Genomic DNA, 24820 nt, shown 5'->3' on the forward strand with positions numbered 1-24820 from the left:
TAAAATGCAGTTTCACAATCAGAAGCTCAAGATGGCATTGGCAGGGATAGAAATTTCCTCTTTAACACTCCACCAATTTTCAAGGAACATAACTAAACTTCTCCAACAGACTGAAAAATCAGAATTAAATAAAACAGCATTCACATTTCTGGTTATTTTGTTTTCTGGATTCGTATTCAAAAACAATGCTTGCTCAAAAATGGCTTTGGGGTCACCATATGGAGGGCATACCCTAAATACCTCACAGGGATTCTCTTGTTCATTGGTGAGAATTTATAGAAACTTCTGAAACTTGAAGTTTCACAAATGTTAGCTTGTCTCACAAGTAACTGGTTCTCCCTAACACACTCTAAACCAAAGTCTTATCCCAACTATAACTATATGTATGTCAGCTGTTGAATATGCAATCTAGGACGCAGCCCCAGAAAACACTGGGTTACTCATATGGGTATTTCTATCTGATTAACATGCTGGTAGTTTTTTTAGATGGTCCTGTAAATAAATCGAACATTTCTCAATTATTCTAAAAATTTCTTGGTACTAACTCCTTCTACCCCCCACACCACTGAAAAAGACTATCATACTTACATGTCTCAGATACAAAGTTTTCAGTTAGAACTGCCTAACCTAGTAGTTATAATACTTTTTTTCTCTCATGCAACAACATTTAGAGATAAAAGTTAAAGTGGGCTTGCAAATTTAAAGTGGAAAATAATTTGCACTGGCAAAGTTGAATAATGAATTTAACTTATGCTTGGTTATTTTTTGACACTTGGGTAGAGTGACCTGTGTTTTCCATGAACTCTGAGCTTTTCTAACTGCAGGAAACCCTGAATGACCAATGGCAATGATGTTTGTGGGAAGAAGAATAGCAGCTTGGAAATATTCACAACCAACACAATTTTGATTAAAGAAAGAACTCTGGTTTTTAATAGTTTTGATCATTAAAAAAGTTTAAACCTGCATAGCAATCATTTCAAAAATAATTATTTAATGTTCCATAATTAAACTGTACACAACCTAGTCTTGGGACAGAGAAGCCAGTGAGGTGAGTTTGGAGCAGTCCCGTGCAGTCCCAGGAGCCAGGAGTTGAGTTCTCGTTGGCCTTTTTTTTTTTTTTAAATTCTGTTCATCTAAGTTTATTTGGATACTTGGCACAATCTGGCTCCACTGATGAGCAGATATGCACTGGGAAGAGAGAGCAGCTTGACCCCTGTCCCTTGCACTTCCCTCCCCCACTTGGCCAGATTCCTCAAAGTCGCTCAATGTCTCGGTATTTCTTCCGCAGAATAGAGACCTGGTCTTTAAAGAGGACGGGGTCGAGCCTCATCTGAGAGTGGATCAGCGGCATGTAGCCAAACCAGCTGGCAAACGTATTCATGCAGCTCTGTCGCTGGGCAAAGTGGTCAGGGTCAGCCCAACGGGAAGCCCGAGAAGTCTACAGAGGGAGAGAAACATGGAAGACAGAGAAGTGCAAGGTGAGATAGGAACATTGCAGAAAATTGAGCTCGACAAATAGCAACCAGGAGAGTTTGGGACCTGGCCTGGTTAGCAAGCCTCACCATGTGCCTGGTGAAAATACTACCACCGATCCTGGTTCTTAGCCTTGTCAAGGTCTTCCCATGTTACAGCAAGACCCTCAATATTAAAAACACAAAAAAGATTCATACTGATTGACCAATTCTCTGAAACTGCAGGTGAACACCTGATAAATTAAACTGAGTCATTATAATCATTAAATGTAAAACTTCCCTTTGCATTTGGGATAAAATACTAATGATTATCAATGCATTTCAGGTTTCAAAGTTGGTGGTTGATTTGGGGATCTCGGTATTCAACTTTCAAAAATTTACCTACATACTTACCAACCCTACCCACCTACCTACCCATCCATTTCTTCCTCTCTTCTGCTACCTCATTACCTATATTAGGATCCCACTGAATGTTATAAAAAAGGTCACAGGTATAGTTTAAGAACAAACCAAAATCTTTTGCATTTTATTCAAGGCAGCATCTAAAACTCCATTTCCACTTCTGCATAATTCTCCACTGAAATGACTCTATAAGTACTAGGGAGCAAGATTCACTGCTATACTCGGGTGTATACCCGAAAGAGTAACTATAGGCTAAAATCTTAAAATTCTGCTCTTCTGTTAACCCAAGGATAGCTGAATTTGCTACTCCACTAAAATGCTCAAAATTTACTTTTAGAAGGACAATCAGCCCTATAAAGAATCATTGTTTTATCTAGAATGGAAAAAAGATTTATTCTGGGCATGTAGAAAAGATACTCACCATCTTTAGCACTCTGTGGTGTCCCTAGGGTTGGTTAAATATTTCTAGACCATATAAATGATTGGCACTGATTTAAAAGGAAGCCCAAAGTGACTTGAGTATTCAAATTTAAATAGAAACAACTAGGTAGAATGTCTTTTAAACCATATTTTTATGAAACAATGAAAAACTGGGCTGTCCAATTATGGGTAAAAACCCAAGTTCATTTACTTCAATAGGCAACTCTTTAATGGTACGTGTGAATATGTGTGTGTGTGTGTTTTCAAGGTGTTTATGTCCTCATCGATTGTTAGAAATATTTTCCTCGGAAGGTAAGAATCATTCACAGTCCCTTTAAAACTACCCAAAGTGTCAATATGCTTGAAAAGTGGTAAACACAAATGATAAGTTACTGCAGAGCAGCAAAATAACAAAACACTAAATATAAAGTATTTCCTTGAAGCTCATTGAGCCTTACAACATCCTAATGATGTTATCAAGTCAAGTATTATCATGCCTACTTTATAGATGTGGATGCTGGTTCTGTGAAAATTATTTGCTCAAGGCTAAGAGACAGAATTCAGGCTCTATACTTTTGTCGTTTCTACTAGGAGAGCTCTGCCTAGAAAATCAGAGAAAGGTATCAAATTCACCTCTCTGGCTGAGTACAAACCAGAGCAGACCATCCCCAAAAGGTAATCCATTTTATTCTGAAATGGGTACAAGCTTGTAGGCTATTTCTGAAAGCCCATTAATTTCCAAATGGCCAGACCACCACGCCCAGGCAAGTGCTCACAAATGGAAATGGAATATTGTCAAGAGCATAAGCTCATTGTTATACATGCTCAACAAATTAAAACAAAACAAAACAACTCTAGTTGAATCATTCAAGTATATTTTAGCCCCCAGATTTTAAAATTTATTCTGTGTCAATCAATATATATTAAAGATGTCTTTCTTGTGTAATAAAGCATCATCTTAGGCTATGATATCCACTTCTTCAGTACACTAATGTGTATAATGGGAAGAAGGAGGCAAATACAGTGCTTGGATATATCTACTTAGACTAAGGTTAAATTTAGATTTGTCTCAAAAGATTAGTGAAATGGAAATCTTGGTTTGGTAGAACTGGGTAAATCTATGTAAAGGGCACAAAACCAACCCCTGAGAAATTATGTGTGATTAGATTTCTACCCTTACTGAATGTATAACCTAAGGGAATTCTGTAGAACTCTCTGAATATTATAGAAATGTTGGGTCCCAAAAGAAGATAACATATATGGAAATGCTTTGGCACACAGTAGCTATTCAATACATCTTACCTGAATTTGAAAAATCTTTCAGTTATAAAGATGAAAAATTCTTGCAGTGTTCTAACCTGGTCTTTTAGTAGTTAAAGGGCAGTAGAATTTTCCACTAAACTCTGAGTTTACTAAAGACAGTTACTTCATCATAACCAGCACCTAGCAATGCCTAAAAAAAGTACATGCTCTGTAGATAGTGAATGACTGACTAAATTTTTATATTCTTGACAAAGATACCCTTGACTTGTATCTTCCCAATTATCTACATGCCAACCACAACACTCCCTCAGAGCTTTAGATGTGTTTTATTTCTGTTATCTCCACATTACATGCTGAAGCAGAGTAACTACAAGAGCAGAGAGTCCTTATTACCTCAGCAAAGCAAGAGAGGAGAGGTCTCTTCACTCTTACCTGTCCCATCATTGTCTCCTTATACTGCTTCTTCTGGGTCACTTTGATTGGAGGCAATTTTGTCACAGCAGACACCAGGAAATTCATGAGAATGTCCTCACAATTGGCCAGTTGGTCCACCATGTTCTTCAGGCTGGCTGGCAGGTAATGGGAGTACAGGTAGTGATAATATCTACAAAAACCAAAGGCAGGTTTCACAGTGGGCCATCATTGCATAATGACAAGTGATCTTCTCTGACAGGAAATACATACCCATTCTTGGAAGTCTAAATGTCATGGAAAGAATAATGATGATGATAATGATAGTTATCACTTATATGGTACTTGCTATATGCCAGATTGTATTCTAAGTACTTTACATAAAATTCTTCATTTAATCTTTCCAAACCTATGAGGCAGGTACATTACTGTTATGAGGAAAAAAGGCACAGAGATGCAGATATTGCTTGCCTAGTCTACCTCTACAGGCTTTTGGTTAGAAAGAGAAATTCAACACTTCAGATGGCAAGAGAAGTTACTTAAACATGCTCTACATATCCTTACAAAGCTGCTTTACAATTTTAATTATTGGCTTAATCAGTAAGTATTATATTCCATACTTTCCCTTAACATAGAGTACAATACCACACTATTATATTTATATATAAACCATATATTCCAATTCTGTAAGAACAAAACTCTAATCTCGTGGTCAACATTTTAGAGAACCCTCAATTAATGTGAATTATTTCTCAACCTATTTTTTTTTTAGAAAGACAAATACCCTATATTTACAGGAAAGAAAATCATTTGAATGAATCAAATTCATTGTGTAGTGGTGGTGGCAGTGAATAATGAACTTTTGAGAAGAGAAATCTTGGGATAAAAATTCAGTCTGCCTAAAAGCTTATGACTTATACATTTCCAACCCTATTCCTAAGATGCAAAACTTTTCTAGTCCTTACTTTAAAAGTAGATTAAGATTGGTGTGTTCACATTACTATGAAGAGCGGTGATTTTCATTAAGGTTTGGGTCAGAAATGTTAACCATATTTACTTATTAGTTTGGCGATCTTAGCCCAGTTCCAGGGCCTAAGTCCAAATACATGCAAACAACCCCTAAATTTTTTTTATCTCTAGCCCTGATCTTTCTCAACATATCCTTTTGGATATCTTAGCATTTTACCCCCAAACCTATTCTAGCTATTGACTTCCCCATCTCTGCTGATGGCCACTCCATCTTCCTAGTTCTTCAGGTCAAAAAACTTGAGTCATCAAACTCTCCATCTAATCTCTCAGGACATCATGGGGCACAATCTTCAAAACAGGCCCATAGTCTGACCTCTATGTATCACCTTCATTGCTTATATCCTGGTCCAAGGCTCAATAATCTCTTGCCAATTGTAACGCCTTCCACCTCCTAATCAGTCTCCCAGCTTCTACCCTGGTCCATTTCAACACAGCAGCCAGAGTAAAAGCCTAGACATATTCCACATGAACCCCTGCACTGGCTCCCCATGTCACTTGGTTGTCACAAGGGACAGTAAAGTCTTGCCTTGGACTACTGTGACTTCTCTGACTTCCTCTCTACTTACTCCACTTTAGTCATCTTTGTCTTCTGGAGGTTTCTCCAAAATTCTGCCTTAGGGTATTCTTTCTAGCTGTTTCCAATGACTTTTTGGCTAACTCCTTCTCTTCCTTCAAGTCTCTGCTCAAACCTCACCAGTTCAATGAGGAGCACCTGATCACTCCCAACCTGTCCTCAACTTGCTTTCAGCACTCCCAATCCCTTATCCTGCTTGGCTTTGTGTTTTTTGCTATATCACTATCTCCTAACATACTATATAATTATCATGTATATTGGGCCTCCTTTTGTAGAATACAGACAAACCTTGGAGATATTGCAGATTCCGTTCCAGACCACTGCAATAAAGCGAATACCGCAATAAAACAAGTCACACACATTTATTTCCCAGCACATATAAGTAATGGGTGCCCTATACTGTAGTCTATTAAGTGCGCCAAAAGCATTATGTCTAAAAAACCAATGTACATACCTTAATTAAAATGTGAGACAGAGGGAAGCAGATTTGGCTCAATAGATAGAGCATTCATCTACCATATAGGAGGTTCAGAGTTCAAACCCAGGGCCTCCTGACCTGTGTGGCGAAGCTGGCCCACGTGCAGTGCTGATGAGCATAGGGAGTGCCGTGCCATGCAGGGATGTCCCCTGCATGAGGGAGCCCCACGCAGAAGGAGTGCACCCTCTAAGGAGAGCTGCCCCGTGTGAAAAAAGTGGAGCCTGCCCAGGAGTGGTGCTGCACACACAGAGAGCTGATGCAGCAAGATGACACAACAATAAGAGATGCAGATTCCCAGTGCCGCTGACAAGAATACAAGCCAACACAGAAGAACACACAGCGAATGGACAGAGAGCAGACAAGTGGGGCGGAAGGGGAGAGAAATAAATAAAAAATAAATCTTTCACCAAAAAAAAAAAAAAAAGTGAGAAAGGGACATGAAGTAAGCACATGCTGTTGGAAAAATGGCAAAAATAGATTTGCCCGGTGCAGGGTTGCCACAAAAAATTTTAAAATGCAGCATGTAAGAAGTGCAATAAAGCAAAGTCCAACAAAATGGGGTATGCCTGTACAAGATTCACATAGGTAGTAGGGAACTTTCTTCAGTTTCATTCAATGGTGAATTCCAAGCACCTAGATCAGTACTTTTGCGTATTCAATCATTTATTTTTGTTGTTGTTCTACATATTCAGTTATCCATGACTCCCCATTCTCTGGCTTACAGACTGATTGAAGATGTTATTCTACCATAACTTCTGGAAATGCAAAAAGTCAAGAGGTTTTACTGGTTTTCAAGACATGTCTGTCAAACCACCAAAACTTAAGTGGGAATGGAAACTAAGTTTTGTAATGCTGTTAACAAGATTTGGCTCAAGTTCCCATTTATGTAGCAGCCAGAAACTAATATAAGAAACTATATAAAATCTGTTAAGAGATGATGAATTTCCTCACTTGTGGTAAATAGCAGCTCCTGTCAACACCATGGAGTAGTCGTTTGTCCACTTGGACGTGTACCCCCATCTCTCCTTAGAGTTATCCCAGAAATGACTGCGGGCAGGGTACCCCACGATCCTCTCGGGGAAGCTCTGCCACACTGTGAAGGCAAAATCCACCTGCAGGCAGAACACAAGCCAAACAAGCAATCAACAGTGTTAACAAATGTCAACAAAACATTAACTTTCCCCTGCTAATTCATAATGCAAAATCCCGGGACTGTTGTGAAACATTAATTCTACGTATTCATCAGCAAATTAAACTGACTGCTTGACATTTCGCCCTATAATTATGCACATTTTAATCTTTTCTCTTAAGAAACTTCAGATTAGGGTGCAACTGAAAGAAAAAACCACATTTGCTGTTATGTCCTTTGGAAATCCAGTCTGTTCAAGTTTAAAAAAAAAAAAGTAAAAAAAGCAGTTGGTTTTCTTCCCGTCCCTTGAAGGTACATGTGATTCCCATAAGGCACAAACACATCTGTTTTAGAAACTGAGGCAGGTTTCCTGCATATATCCATAATATGAATATACAGTATATATTAAACCAGTATAGGGTTGAATGGGACCTCATACTTTTTGAATGTAATATTTTTACAAAATGAATTAAAAAATTTAAAAAAAAGAAAAAGAGAGAGAGAGAAAAAAAACAGCAACAGTATAACCACTGTACATCAAAGCCAAAGCACCTGAAATAAAAGCATCCTCTTAAGAGTAGGAGAACAGATTTTTAAGAAGCACATAGGTTCTAATAGGAATACAGAGCAGACATCATAAGGAAAAAAAATTATTCATACTGCTCAGGTCTGAAGATGCCTAGTGCAAGTGTAATCCAGAAAAAGTAGCCGCAGTGAAAACTACCAGGAATAAGTGGGGATGAGGCCAAATTAAGGCACAGTGTTATTTTAAAGGTAATGCAGCTAGATGACTTTCAAGTGCTTATAATAACCCAAAGCAGGTACTTCTGAACTGGCTATAAGCTAACATTTATAATCAGCAAATAGTCTGTTTTCAAATGTATAAGCCCACTTCTCATTTCTATGATCATTTGATGAATGATAAATAAAAATAATAAAAAGAGCAGAGCCGAGATCTGAACTTAGGCAGGAGGTCTGGCTTCTGATTCAGGGCTACATCATCACCATAGTTTCCTTTCAGCTCTCTTGCTACAGTGTTGATAGCAGTTTGATCTCTCAGACTGGTTATTCATTCACCCTGCAACCTTTGCCATCTTCTTCATAAGCAATCAAATGGAAATTCCATTTATTCATAAACTTCATTTATCTATTATTATATCTTTCAAGTCCCAGCTCTGTGATGGTGAAAAGGGGATACAGTGTAACACTGAGAAGTACAGGCTTCAAAAGTAGAGCAAATTGACTATTTGCCGTAGCCAGAAGAGGGAAACAACCCAAATGTCCATCAATCAATGAATGGATAAACAAAATGTAGTACAGGCCTGCAGTGGAATATTATTCAAGCAAAAACAGGAACAGAGAACTGATACATTCTACAACATGGATCAACCTCAAAAACATGCTAAGTGAAAGCTAGACATGATAGGGCCCATATCTTGTGCTTTCAGTTATCTACAATGCCCAGAATAGGCAGATCTATAGAGAGAGAGAAATTAGTGGTTGCCAGGGCTTGCAGGAAAGGGGAATGGGAGTGATTTTGGAAAATGTTTTGGAACTTGGTAAGAAGTGATGGCTGCACAACATTGTGAATATATTAAATGTCACTGAATTATATACTTTAAAAATGGCTAATTTTCTTATGTGACTTCTATTTCAGTTTAAAACACAACAGAACAAATAAACCTAATTAGTATTTCCCAAGCTTTTGTGAAAAGCATACCATCATTCGTCGTTCTACCACATTTCCCTGTCACAAAATTACTTATTTGATAGTTTTCTTTAAATTGACTAGTCTTTTTAAAAAATCATTTTCTCATCCTAGAAGAAAATGTCAGTGAAATCCTAAATTTGATTGCAGACAATATTATTTTCTAACACACATTAAAATAAATACGTAATTATTAAAAATAAATAAGCTTGCAATGAGTCAGGCAAAACCATATCATAAGCACAACCCATCTTTTCGAAAATACTGGCCTGGGTGATCTTTAGGAGTCCTTTTATCTCTAAATTCTTTCAGCTCAATTAGAAATTAATATATTAGTAAACAACTGTAAATTCAAATTCATACAGAAAATCTAATTTGGTGTCCCATCTCAAGATAAGAAAGCCCTAACAACATGGCTTGTTCCCCTCCAAAACTTGAACCTCCAGGGGAAAAAAAAGTAGGGTGGTGGAGTATACCATCAGGAAAGCTTGATGGGGAGGGGACATTGCAAAGTTAAAAGAGAGTGAAAGAGTAGGCAGCACTTGCCCAACAACAGGAGTCGTGCTAACCTGCTCATCGTCACTGGCATTCAATGCTAATGGCGCCAACTGATGGGATAGTATATCATGCAGCCCAGCATCAAAGAATCAGCCAAGATGTCAGCTCTCTTTGGGGCTTTCTATTATTCTTTGAAAAGGAAACACATGCACTGGCAACTACTATAGAACCCGATGGGGTGTTTTCATCACATGAATTTCTTACTATCTCAAAGCCGTTTCAAGTCATTTCAAAGGAATTCAAAAGTAAATTCAGATAAAACTATGATTCTTGTGATAGCTCTGCTTTCACGCCTGGTTATTTACACATCAAAGGAGGCAAAGGTCAGCTTATGGCCTTTTCTCTTAAAAAGTGAACATCTGTTTTCTTTTGAGGATTCCCAGCAAACCAGATAAATGTAAATAACTATAAACCAACTATATCTAATGTCCTTTAGAGGATGCTCTTTAAAAATCTATTCTTCATACTACTGGGAGCCATTTAAACAAGCTAAGAATTGTTAGAGGGGGACTAAAATGAACCAACATCTATTCACCTAAAAAAAGAAAAGAAGAAATCCTTGTCCTCAACCATTTTAGGCAACACAACCACTCCACTGAGCAGCAGGCAAAAGCAAACCAGACTGCCAGTCTCTTAAATTTACATATCGTTTTCAACCCACATTGACTTCTAATTACTTCATATGCAACACATGTTCCTCCCTGTATGCACCGATTGCTATTCTTTGAAAAGAAATTCACGGGCACCAGGAGGTATCACCAAGGCTGAAAGTTATTTCACTACAGGACAGGAGAAAACAAATCCTAGATGGAAGCGACTGCCTTGGGCCCTGGAGGGTGTGGGGGAAACAGAAGACAATCAGTAATTCAGGTTATAGGATAAACGATCTAAGCACATGTAGTGTTCCCCACCCCTGTTCTGCTGTGACAATGTGCTGCTTCTCCTGGGTTTGTTCTCCAGGAGTTTGTCCTACTCTCCGTGCCCTGGGAGGCCAGAACCCTACAGGTGGCACCATTGCTGGCTGGTGTCCGGTTGGGTTAGTCCAGTGGGAGTCACCAGCTGGAACCTGGAGGGGAAGGGGTGGGGAGAAGGTGTTCCTTCTCCACCCGCTTCCTGCTTTGGCACTTTGTAGGGCAGATTCTCCTGTCCAGGTCAGCTGCTTCAATCCTAGCGCTGGATGCTGCTTGCCATCTCTTGTGGGGCCCTTTACCCCCACCCCCACCTCTGTAAGCAACCCCAGTCCCTTCATTTGAATCATCAGAGTTGGTTTCTGTCTGCTGCCAGGACTCTGATGTATACAGGCAGGCACCGTGTAACCAAAGTAGCCCGCATGGAGACCAGGACAAAGACATCCCTCAAAAAATCCTTGTTGAATGAATGTGCTCCTGGGATGCCAGCTTTCCCTGCAGGAAGCAGCAGAAAAATGCAAGCTGGAGCATTCCATCCCCGTGTTCCAGAGCTGCCGTTCTCTTTGAACATTAAGTGCATCTTCTCTCCCCAGACCTTCCCCCTGATGATACACACATGACACAAATGGCGGTGTGTTCCCACTTTAATCCCCACAGCACGCATTCCCCCATCATTCATTCACCAAGTATTTATAAAGTTTTGGCTTCACAGAAAGCATTTTACCACGGTAAGCTCCAGGGCGTTTTGTCCTGGGCTTATTGAGAATTGCCCTTGTACATAACATGTGTGTTCAACACCATCTGATGGAAATCGGAAGCATCCATGGAGTTTCAAGAAAGACACTAAGACTCCCAGGCTAGATCAGCACCGAGGCCGGTCTATGGGCCTATCAGACTGGCATCGAGAAAAACACCTGCTGGGGAGTGCTAGGTTTAAGGAAAAAAGAAAGGAAGAGGAACGGCAGAAGCAGCTAAGTCTACAGGCTTTTTAGCAGCTCCCACTAACAATGCATTTCCGATAATCTACATTTTTATATAACTGTCTTTGGTCCCCTCTATGGTGTAAAGTGAGGTTTCAGAGATCAATACTCATTCGAGAGTTGTAAAAATTGGTTTTCTACCATATCTATCTTTCTTCTTCTCTCTCTTGTCCTCACTCATTCTTTGTGCAATCTTATTTTTGGCACAAATACCTGAACATCTGAAATAGCAGGGACCTCCAGCTCAGTCTTACAGTGAAACCGCTTGCTCTTGCGTGGGTGAAAGAAAACGAGCACTTAAACTGAGACAGAAGAGCTGCTTTTAGAACCAAGAAGAGTGTTCCGTAACAGAGGTGCCACACACCCGCACAGGCATTAGGATAATTGGGGAAGGGTGGGACTGTTTTCTCGGGCCCCCTTGACCCCACCCTTAGCCACCCGGTTCTGTGCACCTGCCCACAGCTGTGCTGTTTCAAAACCAAAAAGGAGCGCAGGCGGGAAGGGAGAGGTGAGGCGCAGCTATGCAAATGAGGAGCCAATTAGTGGAGAAAACAAAGGGGAAAACGCCCGCCTCAGGGTGCCAGGTGGTGGTTAGGTGCTAACAGGAATGGGATTGATTAAAATCCACTCTGCAGGAAGTTTTGAAAAATGTTTTTGACTTCTGCCCACGCCAGCACAGGAGGGGTGTCGGTGCCTCCGGCTGGGGCCAGCTGTGTGAAGGGCCCGCCCGCCCCCACCATCAGGCAGGGCTTCTTACCTCCGTTGTTGAAAGCACAGTGTCCTCGTCAAGGCTGAGCACTGCGTCGGTGACAATGTTGTCATACGGCAGAAAACGGCTGCTCATAACCTGGAGGGTGGGGGGTAAAGAGAAAGTGGGCAGGGGACAAAGAGAAGCTACTTTAGAGTCTTCATAAAGCACCTCTTAAGACTATCATTGTCAGTCAGTGCAGATTCATTTGATCAACAATTATTGGACATCTACAATCGACCAGGCACCTTGCAGATCAAAGGGATTACAAAGAGAAATAAGATATGTTCTGTGTCCTATTTAAATAAGATACGTCTGTAAAGAAGACCAAGAGGGCATGTGAAAAATGCCAGGGGTCTCAGAGGATGGAGCAGCCAGCTGCTTGGAGGAGAGGATGAAGGCTTCATAGAAGAAGGGTTATTTAGGCAGGACTGGATGTAGAAGTTCACCAGGTATGAGAAGAAATGGGGCACAAGAGGCAGAGGGTTCAGCAAGTTCAAAGGTGCAGAGGAGGGAAACAGCGCACCCAGCTCAGAAAAGAGTGCAAGGACGGAAAATATCAGGTAAATAACAGCATATGTGGCCCATGGGCTTGGGACAATTTTGAAGGTGGTGATGGATCTGGGCAATTCCAGGTTAGGCACTGGTGAACTGAATGTATGAGTTGGGGGGTAGAGAATGAGGAGAGAGATTCTGCAGCAAGAGGGGAAGGAATCTCTTGGGAAAATTGAGGCTGGAGAAGAAGGTGGAGCGACCCTCTGACAGTCATAGCTTAAAACTTTGGACTAGAAGAGCCCTAAGAAGGCCTAACATTTTGCACATCTACTATGTTCCAAGTGTGTTATGTACATAGTCTCCATCATCTTTATAACAACCCTATTTTATAGGTGAAGAAACTGAGGCACAGATAGGTTTTTGTATCTTGCCCAAGGTGGAGCCAAGGATTTCCTCCCATATAGTGTGGTTCTTTAGAGCACCTCAGCCACTGTGCTGTACCTGCCTCAAGGTTGGAAAGAGGTTCAAGAGAATTTGCCCATCTCAAATCCACCACTTTCTTCTGAAAGTTGAGCAAATGGTTATGACACCCTTTCTGAATGTACACTTAGGGACCAGTGAGCAAAGATACTCTTGTCACCAATTTCTGAGGCACAAAGGCCAAGAAACAAAGTACTGGAGATAAAGGAAAAAACTGCCAAAAGAACATCTGTCACAAATCTGTGCAGCCCAAAAAGAAGCCCAGGCTATATTTGTCCCAAGAAACCAGCACATCCATTGCCTCACCTCCAAATTGGCTTACGTGCCTGTGAAGCTACTAGAGGGTCTATGACATTACAGAATAGAAAGTGTCCACCCTAACCCATCTCTAGGAGCTCAAGGGATATGTCTACAGCGTAAATGGCTTCAGGGGCTGCTCCTACACATCTGTCAACTGGGTCAGGGTTTTCTTTTCCCCCTTTCTCAGGCTTTTGAAGTAAAATAAAATAAAAAGTGATGAGCAACCCCTTATACACAGTGCTCAAAAATCTCAGCCTGAAGCAATTCTCCTGATACTGTTTACATGTCCACTGACTAACGCAGAAAACCATCAGCTGCCAGCTTAGCGATGCCCTGACCTTTCCCTTGTTAAGCCTACAGGGGAAAACTGCAAAGACAAGGTCTATAAATTTAAAACAGAATTTTGCAGCCAAAGCAGCAAACACATCTATTTTAAATTCCAGGCTAGACGTGGAGATTGTAAAGTGGGGAATGAAGAGTCCGCTTGGCTTCTCACCCATCATCTGCCAACCGCTGGTTTTTTTTTTAAAGGACGCTGCTTCCTTTCTCTGAATGTGCTTCAACAACAGAGGGTAAGAGCATCTGAGTCAACCACTTCCAAATTCTGGTGTAGAAACCAGAACCTTTCTTTCAAATACTTTGCCTTAGCTACCTTGCAAAATCGGAAGGGAAGAGCATGAACAGAACCACAGACTGAGGAAGTCACTCCTAAGTGAACTGGATTTTCCCTGTTAGTCCATTTAAGAAATATCTACCTACTATCATCCAGTCCAACCCCTTCTGGAATTAACAAAGATGATTAGGAAATGACCAGGATTCAAGAAGTTCACAGGGTAGTGAGGAATGTAAGAAAAGAACCTAAATATTATACAAAGCACAATAATAACTAACATTTATTAAGCACCTATTAGATGTAGCCACCCTTCTCTGCATAGTGCCAGAGACACAAAATCATGGAGATACAAAAAACTACAACAAAGTTAAGAGCATACATAGAGAACTGTTTCGAGCCTCTAACATGGAAGTGGAACACTGTCATACTTATGACAGGCTATTCTACTGGAGAGATGGGCATAAGGGTTTGTCTAAAGGAGACTGTTTGTCTGCAGTCCTTTTCACAAAACTGTGCTGATGGTGAGATGGACTGATGCCCAGACACAGGCGATTATTCTGTTGCCTTTTCTCATTACAAGCTTATCACACCTCTGATAACCATGCTGCTCAACTCCAGCTCCAGGAAGGCAGAAACTATATTTGTCATATTCCCCATGGTGTACTGAGAATGTTGCACAGTTCCTGGCACACAGTAGGTGCTCATTAATTGGAACTGGATAACACACTGACCATGATATCTGAGGGACGGCCACAATTTTCATTGCATTAGGTTGATCCATATGAAATGGCCATTTGGGGGTGTCAAATGGAGATTTCAAATTGTTCAACCTAATAAACTGATAATTCACCATTCTTGTAGCTAGGCTTGGCTCAAAGGTGTTTTACTTAATGTGAGCTAGTCTCTCGTGGCCTTTTGTGGGGGACTGACAAGTAGGGTTTCTTCTATGACATTGCCTCACCAGTCCCAGTTTCACTGGCCGCAACTGATATCTTTGCAATGGAAAAAGTCTATAAGAAAGCAACCAGCAAAAGTCAGAGAAAATAATGCTCACCTCTGGCTGGCAACAGTGGAAGAAATTTCAAAGAGGAGGTAGCATGTGAACAGGGGTGTAAAGGATATATGGGGATTTTGACAAATGGAGATGAAGTATTACAGAGAGGTGGTCAAGACTTAGAGCAAATGGGATCAACCAAAATTAGAGGTAGGAAGGGACTTAGTGCAATTCAGGTTAACTGTGAGTGATTCCATTTGGGCGGAGGCCAGGGTCTCTGGGGAAAGCAATGAGAGGCAAGATTGGGAAGGCTGGTTAGGGCCAGATTATTAGAGGCCTCAAACGGTAATTTAAGGCAGGAGCAAATGGAGTCCCTGAAGGGTCATGAAATGATTAGGAAGATCATTCAGCTCTGGGCAAAATGGATGGGAGAATGGAAGCAGGAGGTCAGTTAGGCCTCCTTCCTGAGACCTTTGATGGAAACAACAAAACAAAATTAAGGGGAAGCGGATTTGGCCCAATGGATAGGGCTTCCACCTAACACATGGGAGGTCCAAGGTTCAAACCCAGGGGCTCCTGACCCATGTGATGAGCTGGCCCATGTGCAGTGCTGATGTGCACAGGGAGTGCTGTGCCATGCAGGGGTGTCCCCTGCGTAGGGGAGCCACACGCGCAAGGAGTGCGCCCCATAAGGAGAGTGGCTCAGTGCGAAAAAAGTGTAGCCTGCCCAGGTATGGCGCCGCACACACGGAGAGCTGATGCAGCAAGATAATGTAACAAAACAAGACACAGATTCCGGGTGCCACTGACAAGAATACAAATAGACACAGAAGAACACACAGTGAATCGATACAGGAAGCAGACAACTGGGGGAGGGGGCCAGGAAGGGGAGAGAAATAAATAAAAAATAAATCTTTAAAAAAAAAACACAAACAAAATTAAGGTGAAAATGTGCTTTTAAAGATAAATGTGAGGAAGTGCCACTATTCTCGAAGAGACAAGTAATTCACATTAATCAGCTAAGCAAACCTCATGCATCACCACCACCATCGTCAGCCTCATCTATGTTCTCATTTCTAGAAAGCTCACTTTTGGCGGGCCCTGAATTCATTTAATGTTAATAGAGAGGCAACCCTATTAGGTATGCATTATTATGTCTAATTGAGAGATGGGGCAAGTGATGGCAAGAGAGGTTAAGTAAAATACACAAGCCCACACAGCTATTAATATGAAAGAGTGAGTATTAGACCCCAGGTTTCCCTGATTTGAAAGCCTGTGGCTATCAAAGCTGAGGAGACTGAGAAAGAAGTTGTGTTGGAAAAAAGAATCCAGGGCCAGAAGCTCCCATGAGTGGGAGGAAAACATCTAGGGCAATACCCAAAGTGGCTCACAGTGAGAGATGCTACTGTGGTTCCACATGTAGGTCCCTCCCCGCGAGTCCTACCTTACTTTCTCCTTCAATGACGATGACAGGCACAGCAGTGGCAGGCCAGCGGTGTTTGGCTGGTAGGGGCTTGTCACAATTCCATAGAACTATGATCTGAAAGGGACAGTGGGTCATTAGATGGCTTAGTAAGGCTGGATTCATGTAGGTCTCCAACACAGAGGTTCTTCGCACCGACCAACAAAGAGAGGAGATGCAGAGCTAAGCAAGGAAGAATAGCAGGCATCTAAACTGAATTTTAAAGCAAGTCCACTCCCACCCAACCTTCAGAACCTTATCCTTTCAACAACTAGAGACAAAGGACAGAAAGAATAACCCAAAATAATTGTGTCAAGGGGGTAAGGTAAAGTTAGAAGAAAAAGAAGGACTTTCAGGGTGGCTGGTTCTTAATGAAGTGGTTTCCTAAAGTCTGATATTTTATGATGATGAGTGAGATAACAACTCTGATCAAATTAAGTAAAAATACATACTGAACTTTTGCTATGATTTGCACTACATCAGGCAATGAGGGAGGGAGAAATAAAGGAATTTGAAATACAACTAGGATGAACTCACGTTCTGGACTCTAGAATCGTTGCTGGTTTTATGTGACTATTTCCAATAAAAGCATTTCCTTCAAAATAAGGACTTCAACATGATTTAATTCTTTCTTTGTTTGTAAACTTTCTCATATAAACTAATTCACAAGTCAGAAAATCCACTGTTAAAGAGTATGAGAACCATACTAGTTTGGAAAATGTTGTTAGAATACATAAAATCTTCTGTGCCCAATTTTTAAATTAGTCATGGATGCTGTGAAAGAAAAGTTGATGCCTCCTGACAAATTTGTAAGTCAGTTTCTTCTATTGAAACTTAGTTTTCTGGGTCCTCCCAGTGGCATTTCTATTGAGACTTTAACACTCTGACATTTAAAAAACACAATAGTGTGCTTACATAGTCTTTAAAGAGTGAGTTGGAATATATTCTTTTAACCTCATACTGGTGCAAAATTCTCCTAAGCCCCTCTCCCTTACCTATGCCAGATTTCACTTCCAAGGACTTCTACGCTGGTGTAAAGCACGTAGCAGGGTAGGACAAATGAAAGGGGAGTTCAGAGAATGATGTTACATGAATCCCAGGGAGAAGAAGGTGTAACAGGTAGGGAGGAGCAAGTTTCTGGACCATTGCATTGGAGAAGGCAGGTGCTGCTTACCTGGGCACAGTACTGGGACTTGGCTGCCGCCACAAGAAGTTTCAACACTGGCTGGGACTGAGAGACCAGGGGCGTCACTGCATGGATGACAGCAGTGAATTTGGAGGGGGGCTTTAAACCTGAAATGAAACAGAGAGAGGAGCCTAATGAAGCACTGGAAAACAAGACTTCAGAAATTTCTCCTCCTTGCTCCACTGTCTCACCCCGGAGCTAATGCTCACTTCTAGCATATTTTTCGTGTACCTCTATGTCCTGACAGAAGAAGAACAAGGTGAAAAGGTGCAAGCTAACTCCTGCCTCAGCCTAGGGACTGCAATAACTTACAGCTGAATGTCCACGCCCCGGTTCTTCCTTCGCTAACCTTTTACTCCCTGGGTGATGCAGCTTTGATCGCTCTCCCACTTTTCCAATACCAATGTCGAAATACACACCCTCCTCTCAAAAGGGCTCTCTTCTAGTCACTTTAGTTTAGCATGGACTGCATGAATGTGCTGTCTCTCCCAGGGTATTTGCATGTATCTTATTCTTAATTATGTAATTAAAGTCACTTTGCCTGATTGAAGCGACTTCAAATAATAACTTGCAAGTGGGGAAGGTTAAAAGAACAGCATCCAGAGTTTGTCCATGTTTGAGTCCCAGTTCTACCACTTAGTGGCAGTGGGACTTTGAAAGAATTACTTAACACTCATTGCCCCAGTTTCCTGAGCTCTGAAATGGGGCTAAAAAGAACAGGACTGACCTCACAGCATTGTAGGAGAATTAAATCAGATGAGCTAACGCTTAGAAGGAAACCCGGCAAAAAGAAGCGCTCAATATGGGTTAGCTGCCATCTTTGTCGCTCTGCTTGCTACTGTTGTTACTGTTATTATTATTTAGGAAAGGAAAGCTCCATACTCCCAAGAATCTCTTCTGTGTGCAGCAGTGCCACAGCTGAGAGAAAAAGTATGCAATGCAGAGTTCTGCCAACCGTGTGCCCTGAAACCCTAGGTTGAAAGGTTTCACTTGGTTGCAAAATTACTACTGCCACCAAAGACACAGAAGTGAAACGGTTTCCCACATTGAGTTTTCCCGTAAGAGCTCACTAAGAAATTAGAGACAGGTTAAAATGCCTTTATACTTCATTAGTTTAGACCCACTAACTTGGCATTTTAGTAGCTTAGATGCAAACAAGAGAGGGCAGGGGCATTAGAGTTAAGTTTTGATATCAACGGGCTAACGGTAAGACTCAGACTATATAAAGTAAAGGATTACTTAAATGTTGTGTGCAGCAAATTATATCATCCAATTAGCACTCCAACTGTATGCTGGAAGAAGCTACCCTTCCCACTACCTAAACACACACGGAACATTTTGCCAGGTAAAAAGAATAAATATGATGGAGGGGTTGCCTTTTTAACAGTGAGGACAGTCACTGCTTTCAGACTTTCCTCTAATAGTTTAAGAAGCATCATTTATACACTTCTAATGTGCTAACTGCAAATGAAGGTGCCTATACTCTATAAGAAATATATAGACATTTTATCAACCACTGCTTAATATGAAAATTAAGATGGTCCACTGATTTTGATAGGGTTCCCATAATGGATCAAAATGGTCTTTGTCACCAGTTTATACTTCAGACCATGAATTCTGTTATGCTTCATCTTATCAATTTTAAGCTAAACATGTTCACCTTTAAAAAGGGGACAGACTATAACAGAGAACGCATCAGCATTGGGTAGAAAATCTTAAGACTTTGCCACATCAACTTGAAAGATGTTTTGATATCCCAGGTTTTTTCAAATTTAAAACTGTGAGTAAGGGAAATATCCAAGATGTTACCAAAACAACTTGGGGTCATCTACCTTTTCGTAGAGCTTTGTCCCCATTATGGTTAGACTGAAAGCTGCTTGAAAGCAGAGATTATGTCTTATTTGACATTTTATTTCTAGTACCTAGCATAGCACTGGCATAACAACACAAAGATCATAGTAAATGGTGAATGAATAAATTTGTTCCTCATCATTTCTCATTACCACTTACTAATTCTGGTTTTCTTTGCTTTGGGATTGTGAACAAAAAATTAGGAAGAGCTTTTCTAACTCCATTTTATATATATAGTGAGACTTAAAATTATAGCTAGGATATGGCCATGTTCAAAATGATCTATAATTTGGGGAGCCCCATTTTTCAAAAAGATACAACTCTACGAAGTATAAAGAACGACTGCTCCGATAAGAAAGCATCTTCGGGGTAAACAAGGGCAGCTCTCTGGAAGGAATCCACTTACCTAAATTAGCATAGTAGTAAGGAAAATCTCCCAGATAAGATGAATACTGTGGTAGGACGAACAATCCTCCAGGATGTTTGTTCCATATTAAACTGTTACGTGATATGTGCTTGAATATTCTGTCCTGAATAATCTGGTAAACCAAAACATAGTACATGGTGAGGAAGGGACCCTGATGAGATTTGTTAGGAGCATGCGCCGTCTAAATTTAAGAGATGATGGCACTCAAAGTAGTGACTCTACCCTCCCCACAAATCTCAACTGATGACCATGTCTGGGGAACAAAGAAAGTGAGCAATAGAAGATAGGGAGAGAGAAAGAGATGGTGTGTGGCAAATCACATTTCCTAATTAAGCTTCAGTTTCACCATAAAATTCTATCTTATCTTTCTATAATAATGGATTCATACTCTTTTCCAAGTAGAGTGTGTGCAGAGCAAAGTGTTTCCTTGATGGTTGAACACGTAGCAGTGGGTCAAAATAGATTCATATTGGGAAGATCAGCTTTCCCCATGCAGAGACTAAACTGAAAATGTATTGGAGGCATGATATTGTAGAAGTTGCTGATCTGTTCCATCAATTGAGGAGACAGAGTTATCTGCTTGCCATGTGCTGCTTTCTTGTCAATGTCAATTGTAAGACTTTGAGTACTGGTTAGCTCAGGTTTTACTGTATTTCATCTTGAAAAGTAGTTTTTGAGTAGTTAACTACTACTCAAAACAGCCTACATATAGTGCAAGAACCACGGCATATTAAGACTAATAATAGCCAATCTCATTAGTTTCTTTGGACTTTGAGACCTGGCAAATCATTAAATTTCACATTTAGAGTCAAACAATCACCCAACCTGAATCATTTGTCAGTTGAATGTGATTAGTCCACTTTATTGCTCTCTCTCTGTGACTTTCAAACTCTTGTAATTATACCATCCACTCATTAATATATGGTCTGGCAAATAATTAACATGATACCAAATTTCATGTTTTCAAAAGCAATGGGATTTTTATTTTTGTATTTAAAAGAAAAAAGTAAAACTCTTGCCTTAACTCTCAAGAGATTTAGACCCAAAGCATCATTTTCTAGGTCTCCATTTAATGCAATGTAATTTTAAGTGCAATTTTAAATGGAGTTTTATTATTTGTTAAGGTTATTAACATCCTCATCTCATCCTACATGGTGACTAGATAAGTAATAAAGAAAGCCATATTTATCTTTACAAAACTTATCATGTTTATATTTCTTAATGAGAGAGGCAAGAAGCAAGGAGGAAATGTGGAGGAACTTGAATATCTTAGTTCAACGATTTCTATATTTTATCTCTTCCCTCAGATCAAAACTGCTAATTATATAGGGTTGGGTAGAGGTATCAAATTCGGTGGGGATTTTAGGAACCACCTAAAATATCTTTGTGATAAAACAGAGATGTTAAAATGCTGTTGTCTCCGTCTTAACTAGGAAAGAATTGTCATGGTTGGGAATGTTTTTTGCATAGCTATCATTTTCACTGTGTACGTTAATTTCAATTCTTTCTTATTTGTACCTTCCAAATCCACTGTCTATTTTCCTTCACAATTTTTCAGTTTTTCATTTAGATCCTCTCTTTTCTGCTTTCCAAATTTATGTACCTGTCAACATGTGGTCTCTTAAATATCTTTGGATATCAAGACAGAATACATTGACAACAGACAGCATCATAAATCCAACCTACATACAAATAACATGGAACTCAGAGATGTTGCACAGTGGATCACCATTCACTTGGCGTGATTTGCTTCTTACTTTTTATAGGTTATCTTTATGGTTCAGTATCACAATATTTTTATCTTTTAGATTCCAAGCATGTAATAATAAGACATAGTATCTTCTGCAATGCCAATACCCTTTTTTTGTTTTTTGGAGGTACGGGGGCTGGAGATTGAACCTGGGCCCTCTCTTACAGGGGAGGCCGATGCTCAATCACTGAGCTATATTGGTTCTGCTGAGTTGGTTTTTTTCATTTGTTTGCTTGTTGTTTGTATTTTTTTGTTTGTTTTTAGGAGGCACGAGGGATAGAACCCGGGACCTCCCATGTGGGAAACAGACGCTCAACTGCTTAAGCCACATCTGCTCCCCCACCAAGCATTTAATTCTCATTTCATACAGACCCTGAGGGGAAGGTATCAGCACAGGTAAGAGAGCAATATCAACTTTTCAATTTAACCTGAACCAAACAATTGGCCACCTCTATGTCCTACTCTCCTCATTTATAAAACAATAAAATACCACATTAATTTTTTTTAAAGATTTATTTCTCTCCCCTTGCCCCCCCCAGTTGTCTGTTCTCTGTGTCCATTTGCTGCGTGTTCTTGTTTTTGTCTGCTTCTGTTGTTGTCAGCAGCAGGGGAATCTGTGTCTCTTTTTGTTGCATCATCTTGCTGCGTCAACTCTGTGTATGAGGCGCCATTCCTGGGCAGGCTGCACTTTCTTTCCCGCTGGGCGGCTCTCCTTACGGGGCGCACTCCTTGCGCATGGGGCTCCCCTACGTGGGGACACCCTTGCGTGGCACGGCACTCCTTGCGCGCATCAGCACTGCGCATGGGCCAGCTCCACACAGGTCACGGAGGCCCCGGATTTGAACCGCGCACCTCCCATGTGGTAGGTGGATGCCCTATCTGCTGGGACAAGTCCGCTTCCCCACATTAATTTTTAATACCTTTTCAGAATTTGTTAGTAATAGCTTCCTAAGGTTTACACTTATGATCTGATTTTTTGCCTTTAAAAATAATTTCATTCCTATGTTCGTTTTATAGGTCTAGGTTTTCTTCATTTTTACTCAGCTATAATATCAGAGATAGTGTATATTACAGACATCTTTCCATATTATTAAGGGTACTCATGGTTTGCTTGGCCAAGAATAGGGTCAGTTTTTCCATGCAATACAATGAATATATTTATGTATAAAATTTTTCCACATTTAGAATTGACTCTTTAGGAATGAGAACTTTGTCAAACGGTTTGAACACTTTTAAGGCTATTCATTTGTATTGCCAAATATCTTTCTAGAAGGTTTATACAAACTGGTCTCCTCAAAAGTTTGCTCTCATTTCATCAAATAGAAAGGCCATCTCCCCCCCTCTTCTAATGCACAGCTCTTACTACTGCTACACTGGACAGCTCCTAGAATCCTTTCATGGCACTCACGCTCACTGTTACAGTTTGAAAAAGGCATCACATTTAGAGGTTGGATGCTTATGAGCACCTAATACAGGATTTTTCTTTAATCTCCTGAAAGGCACTCCCAATAAGGATAATATTTCTTATTAACGTGAATTCAGAGGGGACAATGACAGGCTCATTTTTTTCTTTTTTTATGGGCCGTCTGTCTTCTAAATAATGGACTACTGATTACAGGTTACAGCCATTCTATGTGGCCCTGACTTGGTCTTCTGACCAAGGCAATGTGAGCCTAACAAACACAGTGCCACCACATACCATCTCCCTCCAGGCCAAAGGACTCTTCTAGTTTCAGTATCTCATTGACTAAAATTTTGTTGCAGAGCAACAAATACCATGGTCTGAATGTGCATTCTTAGATAACTGAAGAGGAAAAGGGAGCATACTTTTTAAAAACCCAGTAAAAATGTGCTTCTCAAGCTACGATTTGCTGTTCTCAGATATTGTTACAAACTCATACATCTTTTCTTTTGCCCACCTTGATTCTGACTGCAATATTTTACAAACAATGGAATCTGTGAAGGGACCCTGTCTTTGCTGTGTTTTATCCTATTGTCCCCATTCTTACTTCTCAATTTGCACAAACTGAGTTCCAAAGAGCCTACCTCTGATTAAACAGCTTCTTAATTCCCAGATGTAGCATAAAATACTAGCAGAATCCCAAGTATGATGGAGTGCTGCACAATGGAATGCACTAACAACTGGCATTGTTATGGCATTGGAGAAAAGGCAAAGGGATCCTCTTTACAATTGTGTCTATAACTGCCTAAAGGTGGCGGACTTGGCCCAGTGGTTAGGGCGTCCGTCTACCACATGGGAGGTCCGCGGTTCAAACCCCAGGCCTCCTTGACCAGTGTGCAGCTGGCCCACGCGCAGTGCTGATGGGCGCCAAGGAGTGCCGTGCCACACAGGGGTGTCCCCCGAGTAAGGGAGCCCCATGTGCAAGGAGTGTGCCCTGTAAGGAGAGCCGCCCAGCACAAAAGAAGGTGAAGCCTGCCTAGGTGTCGCACACACAGAGAGCTGACACAACAAGATGACACAACAAAAAGAAAATACAGATTCCCGTGCTGCTGACAACAACAGAAGCGTACAAAGAAGACGACGCAGCAAATAGACACAGAGGACAGACAACTGGGGTGGGGGGTGGGGAGGGGAAGGGAAGGGGAGAGAAATGAATAAATAAATCAATCTTTAAAAAAAATAACTGCCTACAACTCAAAGTTCATAATCTCTAAATACCCAGTAATAGCCTTTCCATGGACTAGACTTCAGGAAGCAAGGAAAAAGGACCCAGAGTTCTAAACAGTCCAAATGCAGACTGCAGCAGAAACACTGGGATCCTTGAGTTGATGTTGTATGAGGGCAACGTCAAATTATTCAGCACTGACCAGATGACTTACACGTCTAAGTTGCAAGCCAAATGTGTATTCTTGGCATGTGATACTTAAAAACTGTTCTTATAAACATATGGACTTTGTTTATTTGTGTATGTGGATGGCATTTTCTGCCATTTTCCCTGCTTTTCTGTTTATGTTGAATTCTGGGGAAATCTGAGTTCTAAATTAAGATGGAAAACTGGATGGTATCTCTCATGCAATTTGGTTGAGAGGTCAAATTGTTAGAATCCAATCTCGGAACTATATAAGGAAATTTGACAGTTGCTATAAATTTGAACAAAGTATATCGTTTGTAGTATTTTAAAAACAACTGTGTCACTAAAGAATTGCATTGGCTTGAATCC

At 40.6% G+C, this 24820-nt stretch overlaps 1 protein-coding gene across 1 annotated transcript in view; it reads right to left on the reverse strand.

Annotated features, from left to right (window-relative positions):
* Positions 1 to 901: 901 nt before the first annotated feature.
* EXT1 (exostosin glycosyltransferase 1) overlaps positions 902 to 24820 on the reverse strand; it is a 290879-nt gene continuing 266960 nt past the window's right edge. The window contains exons 5-11 of the mRNA XM_004482227.5: positions 19868 to 20000; positions 17599 to 17717; positions 16407 to 16502; positions 12090 to 12179; positions 7001 to 7161; positions 3990 to 4161; positions 902 to 1438 (exon numbers count right to left, since the gene is read on the reverse strand). Of these exons, the coding sequence (XP_004482284.1) occupies positions 1253 to 1438; positions 3990 to 4161; positions 7001 to 7161; positions 12090 to 12179; positions 16407 to 16502; positions 17599 to 17717; positions 19868 to 20000 (957 nt within the window). The 3' untranslated portion in view covers positions 902 to 1252. The remainder of the gene's footprint in view (positions 1439 to 3989; positions 4162 to 7000; positions 7162 to 12089; positions 12180 to 16406; positions 16503 to 17598; positions 17718 to 19867; positions 20001 to 24820) is intronic.

The sequence above is a fragment of the Dasypus novemcinctus genome, chromosome 14 (assembly GCF_030445035.2).
Source record: "Dasypus novemcinctus isolate mDasNov1 chromosome 14, mDasNov1.1.hap2, whole genome shotgun sequence".
NCBI classification, from domain to species: Eukaryota; Metazoa; Chordata; class Mammalia; order Cingulata; family Dasypodidae; genus Dasypus; species Dasypus novemcinctus.